The following is an 18,060-nucleotide window of genomic DNA, read 5'->3' on the forward strand; positions in this document are numbered from 1 at the left end:
TTATGGGGTTTGTGCTTTATTCTGTGGGCAATAGTTGCAACAACAAAAATAACAGATGGCATTTATGAACTGTTTCAACATGTCAGTCCATATCCTAAGTTCTTTATATATATTATCTCCTGAAACCATCAGAATCACTCGTGAGTCCCGTTTTCGTCATCCAGTGTCCATTCACCTTTTTGCCAGTGACAATGCAGAGTATTCTCTCAGAAAGCAGCAGTGCCCAGTCTCCGACTCCCGGTAGGCTTTGTGCATTGGATGAGCACGTTCTACTTGAGGCTCCAGGATTAGCATGTCCCTGGGGCGGGCCAGATTATCTTATTCTTCAACCCCAAGGATGGGTATCGGAGTCATCAGGTGACCCAGTCAGAACAAATGGGGTGAGGACTCTCCCACTTAGGGCTCTGCCTCTGTGCTAGTATTAAAACCCCTTTCCCTGTCGCCACAGAATGGGTGATCACCCACACAAGGACCATCTGGGACCTTCCTGCCCTTGCACAGCCCACTGTGTTCTGCAAGGCACTCAAGACTACTCACCTAGCCTCTTCCCCTCTCACACCCTCATTTTCAACTTCACTTTCCCCCAATCCTAGTTTTGCGCTTTGGGTAGGTCAGAAAAATACTTTTCTTCCCTATGAGCAGTATTTGTTTCTACCTCCTTGCCTTCGATGTGTTTGTGATCTTGACGTGGGATACCCACTCTCTTGATCGAATAGAATTTGCAGAGCATCTCTAGTTCATGCTATACCCTGGAGGATGCATAGATAAATAATGGATCACATTATCTTCAATGTTCTGCAATTTCAGTATGATAGATTAATATTTAGGCATGGGTTGCTTTTTGTTTTGTTTCTTTTGTTTCTTTGTTTTTTCTTTTTCTTTTTTTTACAGAAAGGGTCTCACTGTGCTACCCAGGCTGGAGTGCAGTGATCATAACTTATGGCAGCCTCAGACTCTTGGGCTCAAGCCATCCTCCAGAGTAGCTGGGATACAGGCACATGCCACCGTGCCTGGCTGGAGCTCTTCTTATTTCTCTAGCTTAGGATATGCTTGCTTTTTGTGAATTCATGTTTTTCATCAGCCCTGGAAAATTCTCAGCCATTATTTCTTCAAAGATTTCATCTCCTCCATTCTCTCTAATTTCTAGTTTTGACACTTTTATTAGATATCCGATGTATTTTAATCATTTTTTAATATATCGATCTCTTTGTCTCTCTTCGTTGTATAATTTGATATATTTGGGGGTATGGAGCTCTGATGTATCTTCTAGTTTCAATTGTTCTGTCTTCAGCTATGTCTAATCCACTGAGTTTTCATTTTCATTTTGGAAATTACATTGGTTATATTTTTTCATCTCTAGACATTTCATCTATCATTTTATTTTTTTCATACTTTTTTTTCTAGGAATTTGAAAGTTTCTTTTCATACTTACTTTTCTTTACTTTTAAATTTCAGACTATTATGGGAGTACAAACATTTTGGCTACATATGTTGTCTTTGCACCACCCAAGCCAGGGCTACAAGTGTGTCCATCTCCCAGATAGTGCGCTCCACACCCATTAGTTGTAAATTTACCCATCCCCTCTACCCACCTCCCACCTGCCTGGCACCTGATGAATATTACTTCCATGTGTGCACGTCAGTGTTTCTCAGTTAGTACCAATATGATGGTGAGTACATGTGGTGCTTGTTTTTCCATTCTTGTGATACTTCACTTTGAAGAATGGGCTCCAGCTCTATCCAGGATAATACAAGAGGTGCTAGATCACCATTATTTTTATGGCTGAGTAGTAGTCCATGGTATACATATACTACATTTTATTAATTCATTCATGTATTCATGGGCACTTGGGTTGTTTCCACATCTTTGCAATTGTCAGTGGTGCTGCTATAAACATTCGAGTGCAGATGTCTTTATTATAGAATGACTTTTTTCCTTTGGGTAGATACCCAGTAATGGGATTGCTGGATCAAATGTTAGTTCTATCTCTGCAAGGATATCTCACTGCCTTAGAGAAAGGAAATTCAGGAGTAGAAGAAAGACTGATTTTTTACTCTGCCCTCCTTTGTATTAATTTTTATATGAGCTGCACATGTAATAAAAAAGTTTAAAGACTTTTTTTTTTTTAGCTCAGGCTTTGCTGGATGTCTAATCTGTCTCTTGTCACTGAGCTCTATGAATTGCACACTGAAGACAAGACAGCAGAAAGAGGAAGTTAAAATCTCGAGGCCTGGGATATGGGGGACAGGGGCATTAAAGCTGCAAGTGGCCGTCAGCTGGTTGTGTGACTTCAGGCAGGTATCTCCACCTCTCCAATCCTCTACTTTTAAAATCTGCAAATTAGGGGTTGCACAGTAAAGAATGAACCTTGCTCAGCTCCAATCCTGCATGGTGAGAGCATCTTTGTGGCCCTGGGGAGCTTGAGACATGCAGTATCAGCGTGACCACTGAAGGGGCTCCAGACAAGGTCAGTCATGCAGGTGGCCAGCCATGTCTACATGACTGACCCCCAATGAAAACTCTGGACATCGAGGCTCTGGTGAGCTTCCCTGGTTATTGGAACTCTCTATGCACATTGTTATACAACATTACTGGGAAAATTGCGCACTGTTCTCTTGCCTCCACTGGGAGAGGACAACTAGAAGCTTGCTCCTGGTGTTTCCTGGGCCCTATGCACCTCTTCTCTTTGCTAACTTTAATCTGCATCCTTTCACTGTAATAAACCATAACCATGAGTACAATGGCTTTTCTGAGTTCTATGAGTCCTTCTAAAGAATCGTTGAACCTGAGGTGGTCTTGGAGACCTCCAAACACAGGGGCAATTAATGGCATATAACTTATCAATGGAGACGGGCATCAGTGAGATCGTGTACACAGCACTAACAATCCAGCCAGTACCTACGGAGCCCATCGTGTGTACCAGGTTGTGTGTGTCCATTAATTGGATCCTCATACCAACCCTAGGAGGCTGATACTATGATTAATTTTTTACTTTTCCTTTACTATGAAATGTATTGTACATTTGGGAATGTATAAAGCATAGATTATAGCTTTAAAAAATATTTATAACGTGAACAGCTGTGAATCATCAACTATGTGAAGAAAACAAGACACAGAAGCCCTCTACGCCTCTACCCAGTTACAACTCCTCCCATCCCCGGAGGTAGCCTTCTCTGACTTTTGTGATAATCATTTCCTTGCTTTTCTTATCTTCATAGTTTGACCACTCACATATGTATCCCCAACATTTTATTTTAGCTTCACTTTCTTGCTTTCATATGTATTGAACAGAATAATACGGCTTGTCCTGCTTGGTGTCTAGCTTCTTTCCCTAATATTGGGAGATTTAGCCTTGTGCTTGAATGTATTAGTAGCTCACCCTTTTCCATTACTATATAGTATTCTGTTGCATGAATATACTACGTGTTCCATTTTCCTGTTGATGGAAATGTGGGTGGTTTCCATTCGGGGTGATTACAAACAGTGCTCCTCTGAACGTCCTTTCCTGTACATGTTTCCTAAAGCCCATGTTCAAGGTTTCTGGCATATGTGCTTAGCATGGAACAGCTGGGTTATAGGTAATCCATATTTTCAAATTTATTCAATGAGACTGCACTGCTTCCAATTCTAAGATGAAGCGATTGCAGCGAGAGCGGTTAGGTACCTTGCCCGAGATCACAAAGCCAAACGGCTTTGAACCCAGGGATCCTTGCTCCAGAGCCCAGGCTCTCACTTGGCACCCCTGGCACATGTTGGGCACCTAGTAAGTGTGAGCTGTTGTGCTGAGGATTGTTGGGGGCTGTTAGTGGGGGGCTCCTCTCCTGTACCGTTACTCTGAACTGTGTCCCCATCAATTAATAATTAACTGCCCCCCCAAGGAGCCTGTGACCCTAAAGATTTGTCTGGTTAATCAGTCACTGGCCCCTGGCTCAGCCAGGCACAGTTGGTGAACCTGCTGCCTCCAAAGTCCCTCACCCTGGCGCAAAGGTGGCAAGGGATCCATGATGCTCCGGACCTGTCGAGTGCTCTACTCCCAAGCCAGCCCCTCCGTAGGCAGCTGGCAGCCCCTGAACTTTGATGGGGGTGCCTTCCACCTCAAAGGCACAGGAGAACTGACAAGGGCTTTGCTGGTGCTACGGCTATGTGCCTGGCCCCCTCTGGTCACCCATGGGCTGGCGGTGAGCAGTGACCCCCAAGGACTGGCCTAGAGGCTCTCCATGGCCCAGCGCTGAGCTCTCGCTCCCTGTCACCCAGCTCCAGGCCTGGTCTCAGCGACTCCTAGGCTCCCGGATCTCGGGTGCGCTTCTCCGAGCATCCATCTATGGGCAGTTCGTGGCTGGTGAGACGGCAGAGGAGGTGAGAGGCTGCGTCCAGCAGCTCCAGACCCTAGGCCTCCGGCCCCTGTTGGCAGTGCCCATTGAGGAGGAGCCAGACTCAGCTGCCAAGACTGGGTGAGTAGGGGCCCGGGCCCAGGGAGGCTGGGAGGATGGTAGGAAGGGGCTTTGCTGCCTCCAGGCCCTGACGCCTGCCGGCTGAGCAGTGAGGCCTGGTACGAGGGGAACCTCAGTGCTATGCTGCGGTGTGTGGACCTGTCACGAAGCCTCCTGGAGACCCCTGGCCCTGCCAGGAACAACTTCATGCAGCTGAGGGTGACGGCGCTGACCAGCACTCGGCTCTGTGTAAGGGGCAGGCGAGACTGGGGTGGGGGGAGGGCGCACTGCCCACCAAGGTCCCCTCATCACCCCACCCACCACCCTATTGCAGAAGGAGCTAACCTCGTGGGTCAGAAGGCCCGGGGCCTCCTTGGAGCTGAGCCCTGAGAGGCTGGCAGAAGCCATGGACTCTGGGCGGGTAAGGACCCCAGGGGGGCGTGTGGGTCCCCTGCACCGGGATGTAGCAGGCTCTACACGCAGGATGTTCAAAGTGTTTAACTTCTACTACTTCCCAGGCTTAGAACCATCAGCATAAATGTGGCTGTAGCTCGGAGGCATGGTTGAAATGAATGGAACAGGGTCATCTGGGGGCTCTAAGGGATGGGCTGGGGCCGGGGGCTCTCAGAGGTGGCTTTGGGATAGCAGCTCTTTATCAACCAGAAGAAAGTACATTGATGTGTTATCAGTCACCACTGTCATACTGATGTGCGCTGGCTGCATGTAAGTTCTGATTAGACCAACAGAATTTTAATTAATTAATTCGTTCTTTCCTTTTTATCTTCATAAAGTTGCCAATGGCAACTGCGACTCCACCTTGTATAATGTGTATCTTTCTGTTCCTGTGGTTTTGTTTTGCTAAGTTTGGAGGGCAAATTTTCCCCAACATTTTACGAAAAGTTTCAAACATACAGAGAGGTCAAAAGAATTGCACAGTGAACACCTGTATGCTCGCCAGCTTTAAGATTTAACTATATTTGCTTTAAATCACAGCCATCCCTATATCTATCCCTCTTTCCTTCCATCAATCCAGCTTATTTTTTGAGCATTTCAAAGTTGCAGACATCAGTACACTTTCCCCCTAAATGCTTCAGGCTGTGAATTATTAATTAGAACTCAATAATTATTTGCAGTACTATTTTTTTTTCACTTGAGGTGAAACTTACAAGCAACTCTACAAATTGTAAGTGTGTACCCTTGGTGAACATTGACAGACACACGCACCTGAGCAATCCAAGCCCCTCTCAGGACGCAGAACATTTCCATCGCTTAGAAGTTCCCTCCATTGGTCAGGGGGCAGGATTTAAATTTACACAGACAGCATTATGTCAGCTTTCTCACTCTGTTTCTCACTTTTCCCGCTGAGCACTGTGATTTTAAGACCCACCCATGTGTCTGTGTATTTCTAACCCATCGCTTTTAACTGTGTCATTTACCTCTCCAGGGTGGACACCTGGGTGATCTCCAGGTCTCCAATGCTGTGGTGGACATGCCGATGTTTGTTTCTTTCTTTTTTTTTTGAGACAGAGTCTTGCTCTGTTGCCCTGTGTGGAGTGCAGTGGTGTCATCATTGCTCACTGCAACCTCCAACTCTTGGGCTGAAGTGATCCTCCTGCCTCAGCCTCCCTAGTAGCTGCAACTACAGGCACATGCCACCACGCCTGGCTAATTTTTCTATTTTTATTAGAGATGGGGTCTTGCTCTTGCTCAGGCTGGTCTCGAACTCCTGAGCTCAAGCGATCCTCCGGCCTCAGCCTCCCAGAGTGCTAGGATTACAGGTGTGAACTATCATGCGCGTGTCTACTAAAAATAGAAAAATTAGCTGGGCGTAGTGGTGCGTGCCTGTAGTCCCAGCTACTCGGGAGGCTGAGGCAGGAGGATCACTTGAGCCCAGGAGTTTGAGGTTGCAGCAAGCTATGGTGACGCCACTGCATTCCAGCCTGGGCGACAGAGAGAGACTCTGTCTCCAAAATGGGGCTGGGCAGGGTAGCATGTGCCTATAGTCCCAGCTACTTCAGAGGCTGAGATGGGAGGATTTCTCGAACCCAACAGTTCGAGGTTGCAGTGAGCTATAATTGTGCCAGTGCACCCCAGCCTGGGCAAAACAGGGAGACCGTCTCTTGAAAAACAAACAAACAACAGTATATGAAATCGTCTTCTAGTTATGAACATGGATTGTGTGTGTGACATGTGCTGGCATTGTTCTGTCCTAACGATGTCCAGGCACATCTCACATACGATCCCACTGTATGCACACAACTCCAAGAGGTAGATACTATTATCTTCATTTTACAGAGGAGAAAACTGAGCCCCAGAGAGGTTATAGACTTGCCCAAGGTCACACAGTAGGTGGTGGAGCCAGGATTCAAACCCTGATTGTGGGCTTATAACCACCTCGATAAATAGTATCTATCTGATATCGCTACTTTTCAGATTTCTAGTAACTTCTAAACGTTTCCCCCCTTCCTGGTGGGGGGGGAGAGGAGGCTTAGGCCCTGGAAGCGTCCAGCAGTCCTGAGCTCTTCTCACCTCCCCTGCTGCCCCCAGAACCTCCAGGTCTCCTGCCTCAACGCTGAGCAGAACCAGCACCTCCAGGCCACCCTGAGCCGCTTGCACCGGGTGGCGCAGGTAACTCCTCCTGCTGTGGTCTGGGTCTGCTGCCCCCCACCGGACACCCCGGGCCCTGACCGCAGGCTGTGTCGCCCTCAGCACGCCCGGGCCCAACACGTGAGGCTCCTGGTGGACGCCGAGTACACCTCGCTGAACCCCGCGCTCTCTCTGCTGGTGGCCGCGCTGGCCACGCGCTGGAACAGCCCCAGGGAAGGCGGGCCCTGGGTGTGGAACACTTACCAGGCCTATCTGAAGGTGCGTGGTGCGCTCCGGGGGATGCTGGCTGGGGTCCCAGCGCCCTGACCTACCCAAACCGGCCTGCAGGACACACATGAGCGGCTGGGCCGGGACGCTGAGGCTGCACACAGGGCTGGCCTGGCCTTTGGGGTGAAGCTGGTCCGAGGCGCGTATCTGGACAAGGAGAGAGCGGTGGCCCAACTCCAAGGGACAGAAGATCCCACTCAGCCTGACTACGAGGCCACCAATTGGAGGTAGGCCTGGGCCAGCCGGCCTGCGTTGAAATAACACCACCTACCCTGCAGTCAGAGCTCTGCGCTGAGCTTCCCGGTGTCTAAGCTGCACTCCCTCTCCCTGCTGCCGGCACTTTCCACTCTTCCTGCCCTCTCCATTGTCCCCTCCCCCCCAGTCTGTTCCCCACTTGCGGCCAGAGGGAGCCTGTTCATACCTGAGTCAGATCCTGCTCCCTGGCAGTTTAAACTCCTTTCTCACTCTCGCGCTCTCCATAAACTCCAAATCCTCCCAGTGGCCCACAGGCCCCCATCATTGGCCCCTGTCACTTCTCTAACTTCATCTCCTCTCACTCTTCCTCTCACTTCACTCCAGCCACCCTGGCCTCTTTGATGTTGCCCAGGGCCTTTGCACTTCCCGTTCCCACTGCCTAGAACATTCTTCCTCCAGACACCTGCATGGCCCAACCCCTCACCTCCTTAGGTCTTCACTCCTTGGTACCTTGTCAGGTGGCCACAGGGACTTACAAAGGTCACAGGGCGAGTGGCCAAGCCGTGGTTGGAATCTAGGCTGATATCCAAGACCTGCGGGGGCTCCTGGGCACATGCGTGTGCCACAGGCTTAATAACTGGCACCGACCCAAGTTCAGTGGCACACACCCGTAGTCCCAGCTACTCGGGAGGCTGAGGTGGGAGGCTCACTTGAGCCCAGGAGTTCAAATCCAGTCTGGGCAACATAGCGAGAGTTCATCTGTAAAAAAAATTAAAAATTAATAATTTGCACTACTTTTAAATTGAGATATAATTCATATACTACAAAATTCATCATTTTAACATGTACAATTCAGTGGAATTTACAGTATTCACAAGGTTGTGCAACTATCACCACTATCTGATTCCAGAACATTTTCATCACTCCAAAAAGAAACCTCATACCCATTGGCTGTCACCTTCCATTCCCTCCTCTCCTCAGCCCCTGGCAACCACTAATCTACTTTCTGTCTAGACATTTCATAGACATTCTAGACATTTCATATAAATGAATTTATAAATATATGGCCTGTGTATTTGGCTTCTCTCATTTAACGCTTGCAAGGCTCATGCATGTTGTAGCATGTAGTCACCCCTTCTCATGGCCAAATAATGTCCCATTATGTGGCCATACCACACTTTGTTTATCCATTTAGCAGTTGATGGACATTGGGATCGTTTCCACTTTTTGGCTAATACTGCTAGAAACATTCATGTTTTAACATTTTTGTGTTAACCCACATTTTCAATTCTCTTGGGTGTCGACCTGGGATTGGAAGTTCCATCAGACGATAACTCTAACGTTTAACTTCCTGAGGAGCTGCCAGCTGACTTTCCAAAGTGGCTGCATCATTTCATACTCACACCGTCAACATATAGGTGTTTTACTTTCTCCACATCCTTTCCAACATGGCACCATTATTGTTTCAGTATAGATTTTGAGTACATAATAAATTCCTGTGGTTCAAAACTCCAACTGACATGAAAATGAATACACTGACATATTTCACTTCCATCCACATCCCCATCTGGCCATGGAGTCTCCCTGCCCCTCACAGGGAACTATTTTTCTTAGTTTCTTACGTGCGTTTCCTGAGTTTCTGGATGGATACACAGGCAAATACAACAGTATTTTCTTATTTATTTATTCAGTTAGTTTTGCACCAAAGGCGTCACACCTGCACACTGCTCCCTGCTTTTCCACTCGACTGTGTACCTCAAAGGCGGAACAGTCCAGTGCTAATGAGCCTGGGTGCTGTCCCCACTTGGCCACATCTAACTGTGTGATCTGGGGACAAGTGACATAACCCTTCTCAGTTTCAGTCTCCTCTGTAAAATGGGGATAATGAGAACATCTAGCACACAGAGTTGACTAGAGAATTCCATGAGCGACTAGATTTTCCCAGAGGTAAGAAAATCCCAGCACTGCACGTGAAGGTGTTCACTAGAGGAAACCCGAGTGTGGGGACCACTTACAGAAGTGTGGACAAGGTTGGGGGGTGGTTCCCCACAAGGAATGTGAGGCACCAGGAACTCATAAGAGCAGGAAGCTGTTTCCACCCCTGCGCTGTGGCTGAGAGAGGGAGGCCACCCTAGCAGCGCTGAGGCCACCTGGAGAACACAGCCAGGGAGAGCAAGGGAGGGGCCGGGGGCGAAATACCCGCTCTCTCTCCTCCCACCTTCCGCTCTCCTGCACGCAGCTCCACGGGTGATGCAGGACATCGCAGCCGACTTCCTGAGGGGCAGAGAGCAGATCTGGGGGCAGTTGAGTATACCCAGCATAGCACGAGACGTTCCCAGGGTGGCACAGGGCCTGCAGCGAGCTTGGAAAGCACTGGCCAGTCTTCTGACCTGTGCACATCAGTGCCCTGACGGCGCCCTGGTTCTTTCTCACAGCTGCGTGATACTTCACTCTCCTCTCCGTGCCACTTAACCAGCTCCCCACTTACGGACTTTTGCATTGTTGCTGATCAGGTTCTATTGACAATGCTGCAGTGAACAGCCTCGGGTACCTGTCACCCTGTGCATGTGATGTTACCCCTTGCTGCGAGACTGCCATTGTGCCTAAGACTTTATACACACCCTCATCTCACTCCATCCTCCCAGCAGTACTGGTTGGTGAACTCACACTGTTACAAGAGAGAAAAGTGGCTCAGAGAAGGGATGTCCCTTGCAGCGGGTGCAGATGGAACGGAGGCACTTAGGCACAACCCACCCCAAGTCCCGGAGCCCTGACCCTCACTGAGCAGGTGAGCTGAACAGAGTATCCCGCTTTAGTTACAGCCGCTGTCTGGAGCTGATGCTGACCCAGGTGTCCCGCCATGGCCCCATGTGCCACCTCATGGTGGCTTCCCACAATGAGGAATCAGTTCGCCAGGCAACCAAGCGGTATGAGGTGGGGGATGGGAAACAGGGACCAAAAGAAGACTCCCTCCCTTCCTCTCCTTTGCTCATGTGCCACATACGGGCAGAGGGCAGTGGATGTGTGACAAAAGGAGGAGCAATTAGGTGTTCTGGGGAGGATATTACAGATCTTTAACCCCTGCTATGCCTGTAAGGGCTGTAGGCCCCAGATGGACAAAGCATTGCCCCTTATTTTCTAGGGCATGGGGAGGTCTGAGGGTTCCAGGGAAGTGACTGGAACTCACTGGGCGGCCTTCAAGGGACTCAGAAGGTAGTTATTTATCACCGAGTTTGGAAATACTTCAATATTTGAATTACTGGAACAGCCATACATGTGTGTAACAGCTGACTTGCAGTTCTAGATCCAGCCAGGGTCTGGACTGATAATGTGGCCTTTTCTGTAGCATGTGGGAGCTGGGCATCCCTCTCGATGGGCCTGTCTGTTTTGGACAACTTCTGGGCATGTGTGACCATGTCTCCCTGGCATTGGGTATGTGAATGGCCCTTTCCCCCTCCCCCCGGCCCCCACCCCACAGCCCCAGGCCTCACTCCCTCCCAGCCAGATCCTTCTACCCTTTTCACCCAAGGCCTGGCCAGGCTCCCACCTGGAGCCTGTAGCTAGCCTGGCCTCCAGACCTTTCCAGACAGATGCGTTACTCCAACACCTGCGGGCAGTATGGGCTGTGTCTCTGTGTCTGCTGTCTGTTGTTTTGCTGGTTCTTGATCGTGGTGTCTCGTTTCCTTGTGCTTTGTTAGCTGTACTACACTGCTCCCCAGGGCCTGCCACCAGATGATTTATGTTTTCTTCTGCTACGTGCTAGGGGGTACAAAACCACTTTATCCTAAATTTCCAGCTTGATGTTTCTTGAGACATCCCAGTGATGCAAATTTGGGCTGCAAATATGTGAGGGGGCTACATCTTCCCTGATGTGCTTATTATGGCCAAGGCAGTTCTCTGGGTGTGAGGGAAGGTGGGAGGGTTGGCTTCTTGTTAACTCTTACTCTGAGGGCATAGCTTTTCTGGGTTCCAGATTAATTTGGGGACATTCTCCTTTATAACTCTCACCTCAGTCAGGCTTTGAGCCTGACCCTCAACTGACCCCTGCAACTGGATAAAGTCATCAGATAGCAGCTCAATTTTGCATTTGGGGCAGAAGTGGCTTCCTATGTGTCCCTCCCCTCTGTGGGTTTTCACTTTCTCTTCATTTTTGGAGTAATAAATTTCTTACTCACTTGGCATTTTAATAACTTTAAGAATATTTTAAAAAACATTTGCTCCAGGATTTTTCGTTTGTTCAGTGAGAAATATTGTCCAGCGCACCCAGTGTCTCTGCTCCAGATGGGGACTGGGGAGCCTCTCCCCACATCCGAGCCCATGCGCTGCCAACGCTCTCCCCCCAGGGCAGGCTGGCTATGCAGTGTATAAGTCCATCCCCTACGGCTCCCTGGAGGAGGTGATCCCCTACCTGATCCGGAGGGCCCAGGAGAACCGGAGTGTGCTTCAGGGTGCTCGCCGGGAAGAGGCGCTGCTCCGCCAAGAACTGCGGCGGAGGCTGCTGGGGGGAGGCCTGAGGGTACGCCATTAGCACCCCTGGGGGCATGTGGTCAATAAAGGTCCCAAGCTATCGCCCAGGCTGCTGTCCTGCATTGAAGCCACCACCTTGAGGAAGGACTCTTGACCGCAGCCAGCCCAAGCTAGGAGACTCTGCAGCTCAGAGATCTTCAGATGACCCTAGGGCAGAGCAAGGGCATTGATTGAGGACTAATGAAGCCTCCCCTCAACTCCGAGACAGCTTGTCCTGAGATGGCCCGGTCAGTGACTCACGCACGAACTTTTGGCCACCCCAGCGGATGCCCAGATGAAGAGCAGACACTGAGCCATGAAAATCAGGAGGCTCGGCCAAGGCCACATGTCCAGGGAGGGACAGAAGGAAGAGCAAAACCACCCCTCAGTTAATCACATTGAATGAGGCCCATTCTGGGCTAGGTTCTGAGGTGAACAATGCTGGGGACACAACAGTGACAAAGACAATCCCAGGCCCTGCCTCACAGGGCTCTTAGTCCAGTGGGGGTAGACACACCCATCTTCAGACAGTGACAGCGCAGAGTGCCCAGGGCTATGATGGGGGAAGCCCAGGCACAGTAGTCAGGGCTGTGCTGGGGAAGCCCAGGGGGCTGTGGGAGGCCAGGGAAGCCCCTGACGCACACTGGGGGTGATCAAGGGGGCATCCCAGAGAATTCATAAGATCAGCCGGTGAAGACTGAGGAGCGCATTCAAAGGCAAGTGCATGTGACACAGTGTGTGTGACACAGATCAGGGAGTGGACAGACGAGGATGGAGGGTGGGCAGGGCCAGATGATGCCAGACTGCAGGGCTTGGACTCTGTCCCAGGGGCACTAGGGAGTCAGGAGGGTTTCAGACAGGGGAAGGAAAGGGTCAGAAAGATCCCCCTGGCTGCCATGCAGAGGGGGGACCAGAGATTGGAGACAGGCTGGGAGCCCAGGGGAGGCTGGGACAGGGCCGGGCCGCGGGGAGGGCAGGTGGGGGGTGGTAGAAAGGACAGTCAGGTGGCTAAGAGGATGGGTTATGGGGCTGACGGGCCAGGTGGAGAGGTGAGTCCCAGGGCTCTGGTTTGCAAAGGGGGACAGTTGGGCCAACTCTAGATGAGGGCAGGGAGAAAACACAGTTTTGAGGCCAGTGTGGGACCCGCTTCGTGTGACAGGTCCCAGGGGACGTCCAGGGATAGGCATCCGGAGGGACTTCCAGTCCTGGGGCTCAGGGGAGAGGCGGGGGCAGCTACAGAGAGGAAACTCCTCGGGGGTGGGTAAGAAGCATGGGACGAAGACAGTCAAGGACAGGGATCAAGTAGCGCCCGCGTCGCAAAGAAGTCCTGTGGGTCGGCAAGCAGTGAGGAAGGTGCAGAGCACAGCTCCGGGTCGAACACGACTGACTTTTCGCAGGGGTCACTCCCGGGCCAAGGGGACACCTCTCCGGGAGGCTAAGGCTACTGCGCAAGCGTGGCAGGAGGTCACTGATGCGCATGTGCTTGGGATTCCCGCTCATACAGCCTAGCGCGCAGGGGTCACGTGACAGTCACATGCTGACCACTATGGAGCCCAACGGTAGGGTCAAAGCCACCAGGATAGAGGTCTGGACTGAGAACTAGAGCTTTCGAGGCCTTCAGGTCTCCACCAGGCTCCTCCCCCGGCGCTCAGACTCCGCCCTCAGACCCCCGTTTCCCTCAGCCCCTGCCCCCGCCTGCAGGCCGCACCCCCAACACGCGGACGCTCCCCTGGACCCCAGTCCCCGCCCCCACCCCCGCAGACCCACGATTCTGCCTTTCGTCCCCCGACCTCCTGCTGGACTCAGACCCCTTTCCCAGTCCTCGGATCCTGTCCTTAGAGCGCCCTCCCTTGGGCCCCCCTCAGATCCTAAACCACAGGCCCCTCTTCCTCCAACCGGTAATCTTCAGAGCCGCCTCCTGCGCCCTCGGACTCCTTTCCCAGGCTGGGACCCTGCCCTCGCCGCGCTTGTTACTACCCTTGCACGCCCCACCCCGGCCCTCGGACTCCCTTAGACCCCTGACCTGCGGGTATGTAGCTCTCCCAGGCCCCACCCGAATCCTCATTCGGAGGCCTCCCGTCCCATCAGACCCCTTCTGAATCCCCTCCCCGTCTAGACTGCACCCCGGACTCCCAGCCAGCTCTGTTTTTACTGCTTTATTGCCAGAGGCCCGGCCCTTCGCTTCCTCCTGCCCTCATGAGACCCCCCTAGCTGGCCCCTGCCCAGGAACTGACTGAGGCTGCAGCCCGCGGATGCCCTCGCTGTCCTCTCGCTTCCCCGTGGAGCTGGGCTCCGTGCGGGATCCGGACACCCAGGTGGGCCGTCTGCATCGCCTGGCTGTGGCTGGGGGCCCAGGTTGGGGCCTGACCAGGCTCCTGCGGAGAGGTGAGGGCCTGGCTGCTGGGACCGCCCGCCCGTAGGGGCAGGATTAAGGCACAGTGTGGAGGGTGTGGCCAGCCAGCAGTTTTGTCCTGGGAACCTTCTGCGTGCCAGGCTCTGTGGTCCATGATGGGGATTTGAGGGTGAACATGACCTCTAGATCGTTGTGAATGAAATGTAATAGGCTGAGGATGAGGGTGAGACGCGTTAGACAGGATGGCTGTTCAAGTGGGGTGATACTTGCGTCCCACAGCATAAGAGCCAGTCAAGCAAAAGGAGGAGGGAAGGGACAGACTCTTGGAAGATGGAATAGCCTGTGCGAAGGGCCCTGGAGTCATGATGAACTGCGCATGTGTGAGTAGCGGCAGGACTCAGGGAGAGGACTGAGGCTGAAGGGGTGCGAATTTTATTGGATTTTGTTGTGTGTGTGATGGCAAACCATTGGTGTTGTAAGCAGGAAATTAACATGACAAATAACATTACATTAACAATTTCCGTTGATTTTTTTAAAGTTGATTATATATCCGGCCACTTTCTGAACTTGCTTAATAGTTATAATTGTTGATTCTTGTAGGTTTTTTTTTTGTTTTGTTATTTGCAGATGGTGGCAGTTTGGTTTCAGCCCCGCGGTATTTAAACTCTAATTTGTTTTTCTTGACTTAAGGTATTGGCCAGAACTTCTAAACCACGTTGTCAGAGGACATCTGTTTCCTTGTTCTTGATATTAAGGGGAATTAGTCTGTTTTTGAATTAAGTGTCATGCTTCCTGTTGTTTTTTGGTTTATAATTTTTAGCAAGTGAGAGAGTTCCTATCTGAGTTTTCTAAGGTGTTTTTTCCTAATTATAAGTAAGTATTGAATTTTATCAAGCACTTTTTCTGTATCTACTGAGTTAAACATGTGATTTTTGTCCTTTACTCCAATATGAATGAATTTTGTTACACTGATAAATTTTCTTACGTTGAATCATCAATTTTATTTTATTTAGGGTTTTGCATATATGATTGTAAATTGAATTGATATCTAATCTTATTTTCTGGCTCTCATCTGGTTTTGGAATTAAGGTCATTCAAAAGGAGCCTTGCTCTCTTTTTCTTTTGGGGGAACAACTTGTACAAGATTATCTAGTCTTTAAAATGATTTGTGTTTTAAGAGGAGACCTCCGTGGGGCAAGATGAGTGCAGAAAGCCAGTTAGTGTGCCATTGCAAAAGACGGTGATGCCTTTGGACTTTAGGACGAGGGGGAAAAAAAGATGATTGGCTGAATACAATGTGATGCAGTGGACATGGTATTCAGAGGTTCTTGAGGGACTGCATTTGGAGGGATTTCATGGCAGAGACCAAGCTGTCTTAGATGAAGTACATGATTGATTAGCCATGTCTGCAAAGGACATAGGAGTGCAAGGACGAGGACATCATGCATTTGACCTTCCTAGAATAGGGGCTGGAGGAAGAAGAACTTGGGAATGATGGGTGGGGAGATACAGGGGTTGGGGCAGGGGGTGAGTGGTTGGGAGGGGAATCTGAGCAGGGTGATGGTGTGGAGAGGGGCACAGGCATAGAGTTGGGGGTGCAGAGGGGGTTGCTGCCTGGATTTAGCTCTTAGATGCAGTGTTCAAAAATAAATTTGAGATATTTCCTGATAAAATTCAGAGAGTTTGCCTTCCTTGAAGAATTGGATGCTGGCGTGTGGGACTTGTGTGTACCACACTGAGTTTAGCACTGGGTGGAGGCTGACTAGCCTGGACAGTGCACAAGGTTCCTGTAAGCCACAGTGCCTATGCATCCTCTTCCTCTTGGCCCCTGGGGACCTTTGTATGATTTTGACACCTTTGGAATGGGGGACGGATGTTTGCAGGGCAGGTAGATGTCACCCCTTGTTCTAGCTCTGTGGACTTAATGGTGACTTCTGGGGCACTGTGTTGAGACAGAGTCTGAGTTAGAGTCCTCAGCAGCTGGAGGGTAGGGGTTCCAGGACAGAGATGGAAACTGGGGTCAAGGGTCACCCAGTCCAGGAGGGACTGTAGAGGCTGGGAATTGGCAAGGGTGTTTGCTTAGTGGCCGTCAGGACCCCTGTCCCTGAAGGATGGAGCTGGGACCGTCCTAAGCCTCACCACCCCTCAGTTGTGCAGGTAGATGCTGAGAACTCTGCTGGGCAGACGGGGCTCTTCCTCTCGGCACTGCTGGGCCACACCACTGCGGTGCAGCTCCTGCTGGCCTTTGGTGCCAACCCCAACCAGTGAGTGGACAGGCGGTGTTGCCCCCACACTCCCAGGGTTCTCTTCCCCTGAGGCCTCTCCCTGGTGACTCCTTTCCCATTCTTGGTGACCCTGCTTGTCCTCCCCATTAACCCCTTCTCATTCCCCAGTGACCACTCCCATTCTGCTGCCACCCCTGCTCACCACGATCCTCTCATCCCTTCAGAGACCCCATTGTGTCCTCAGGTGACCCCCTCCCATCCTGATTCCCACCTCCCATGTTCACAGTGATTCCTCCCTTCCCTCAGGGCCCGATCTTGCCACTTTTGGGGCCTGTTCCATCCCTTTCCTGATCAGTTCCGACCCTCATTTTTCCGCCGTAGCCGCTGCCGTGACGGCAGCACACCAGTGCACGCGGGCGCCTTCTCGGGCTGCGGCCCAGTGATGCTGCACCTGCTGCAGGCAGGGGGCGACTTGCGTCTGCATGACCAGCAGGGTCGCACAGCACGGGACTGGGCTGAGCAGGGTGGTGCCAAGCAGAGCTGGGAGGTGAGCAGTGGCCCAGGTGGAGGTGGGAGCATCAGGGCCAGCACCCCCACCCGGCCTCACCCCACCTGCCCCCATCCAGGTGCTGGAGCTGTTACAGCTCTGCCGTGCCTGCATATCAGCATTAGTGCATGGCAGTGAACTGGCACTCACGGCATCTTTGGGCCAGTTGCAGGCCAGATCTGGGAACAGCCTACCTGGCTCCCTGTCCTCACTGTGGCAGGCAGACAGGTAACTGTCCACATCCTGAAGCCCTCCCACCCCCCCACCATGCCCACCTACCCCAGACTTACCCTCAGCTTGCCCTTTGCCCAGGGCGCAGAGGCTAGAGCAGGTCAGGAGATCCCCCGGGGTCCCGGCCGTGGGGTTCGGTCAGGTAAGCGGGAGAGGTTGGGGGAGTGGGAACTACCCCTGTCATTTTTGTGCCTCATGGTCTGCCCCCCACCCCAGCTGAGCAGCCTGTGGCCACTGGGGCTAGTAACGAGCATACCCCTCGCGGACCCCAAGGAGCTGCTGCCAGCCCAGGGTGAACCCGACCGCACCTACGAGAGCAGCTCCCACACCCTCATGGCCAAGTGAGAGCCCTCTCTTATGCCCTTGCAGAGTCCCCTCACGAGGAAAGCCCCCCTGGTCTCAGAGCGGTGCTTTCTCCCCCTCCCCATTCTCCAGCCTCCTGTGGAGGGGCCACCCCGTGACCGTGCGGCAGCTGAGGGCCCCTGGCGCCCAGCCTGATGTGCTGCTGGCTGACCTTCAGCACTGCAGGTAGTCACCAAGCCCGGTCCCCTGGCGCGTCTCCTGCCTGCCCTCCCAACTCAAGTGTTTCATAAAACAGACGACCAGGAAGTATGGCAATAGCCACGGTTAGAGTCTTCACTTCGGGGCCAGCACCTGGCATAGAGCCCTCCTGCTGGGGTGATCCCCGCCCCACTGGA

General features: G+C 51.7%; 1 protein-coding gene across 2 annotated transcripts; it reads left to right on the top strand.

Annotated features, from left to right (window-relative positions):
• Positions 1 to 3,975: 3,975 nt before the first annotated feature.
• On the top strand, positions 3,976 to 12,069 carry PRODH2 (proline dehydrogenase 2). Of its 2 annotated transcripts, none has more exons than XM_045532283.1 (10): positions 3,976 to 4,179; positions 4,256 to 4,452; positions 4,542 to 4,680; positions 4,766 to 4,852; positions 6,979 to 7,059; positions 7,141 to 7,296; positions 7,366 to 7,532; positions 10,317 to 10,427; positions 10,847 to 10,932; positions 11,844 to 12,069. In XM_045532283.1, exons 1-10 carry the CDS (start codon positions 4,003 to 4,005, stop codon positions 12,026 to 12,028), a joined length of 1,386 nt encoding a protein of 461 aa, XP_045388239.1. In that variant the 5' UTR covers positions 3,976 to 4,002; the 3' UTR covers positions 12,029 to 12,069. The 2 variants fall into 2 exon arrangements, with proteins under 2 accessions (XP_045388239.1, XP_045388240.1); XM_045532284.1 differs by lacking the exon at positions 11,844 to 12,069 and adding an exon at positions 10,643 to 10,713 and having other exon boundaries at positions 3,983 to 4,179; positions 10,847 to 10,901.
• Positions 12,070 to 18,060: the final 5,991 nt, after the last annotated feature.

This window comes from Lemur catta, chromosome 19 (assembly GCF_020740605.2).
Source record: "Lemur catta isolate mLemCat1 chromosome 19, mLemCat1.pri, whole genome shotgun sequence".
Classification (NCBI taxonomy): domain Eukaryota; kingdom Metazoa; phylum Chordata; class Mammalia; order Primates; family Lemuridae; genus Lemur; species Lemur catta.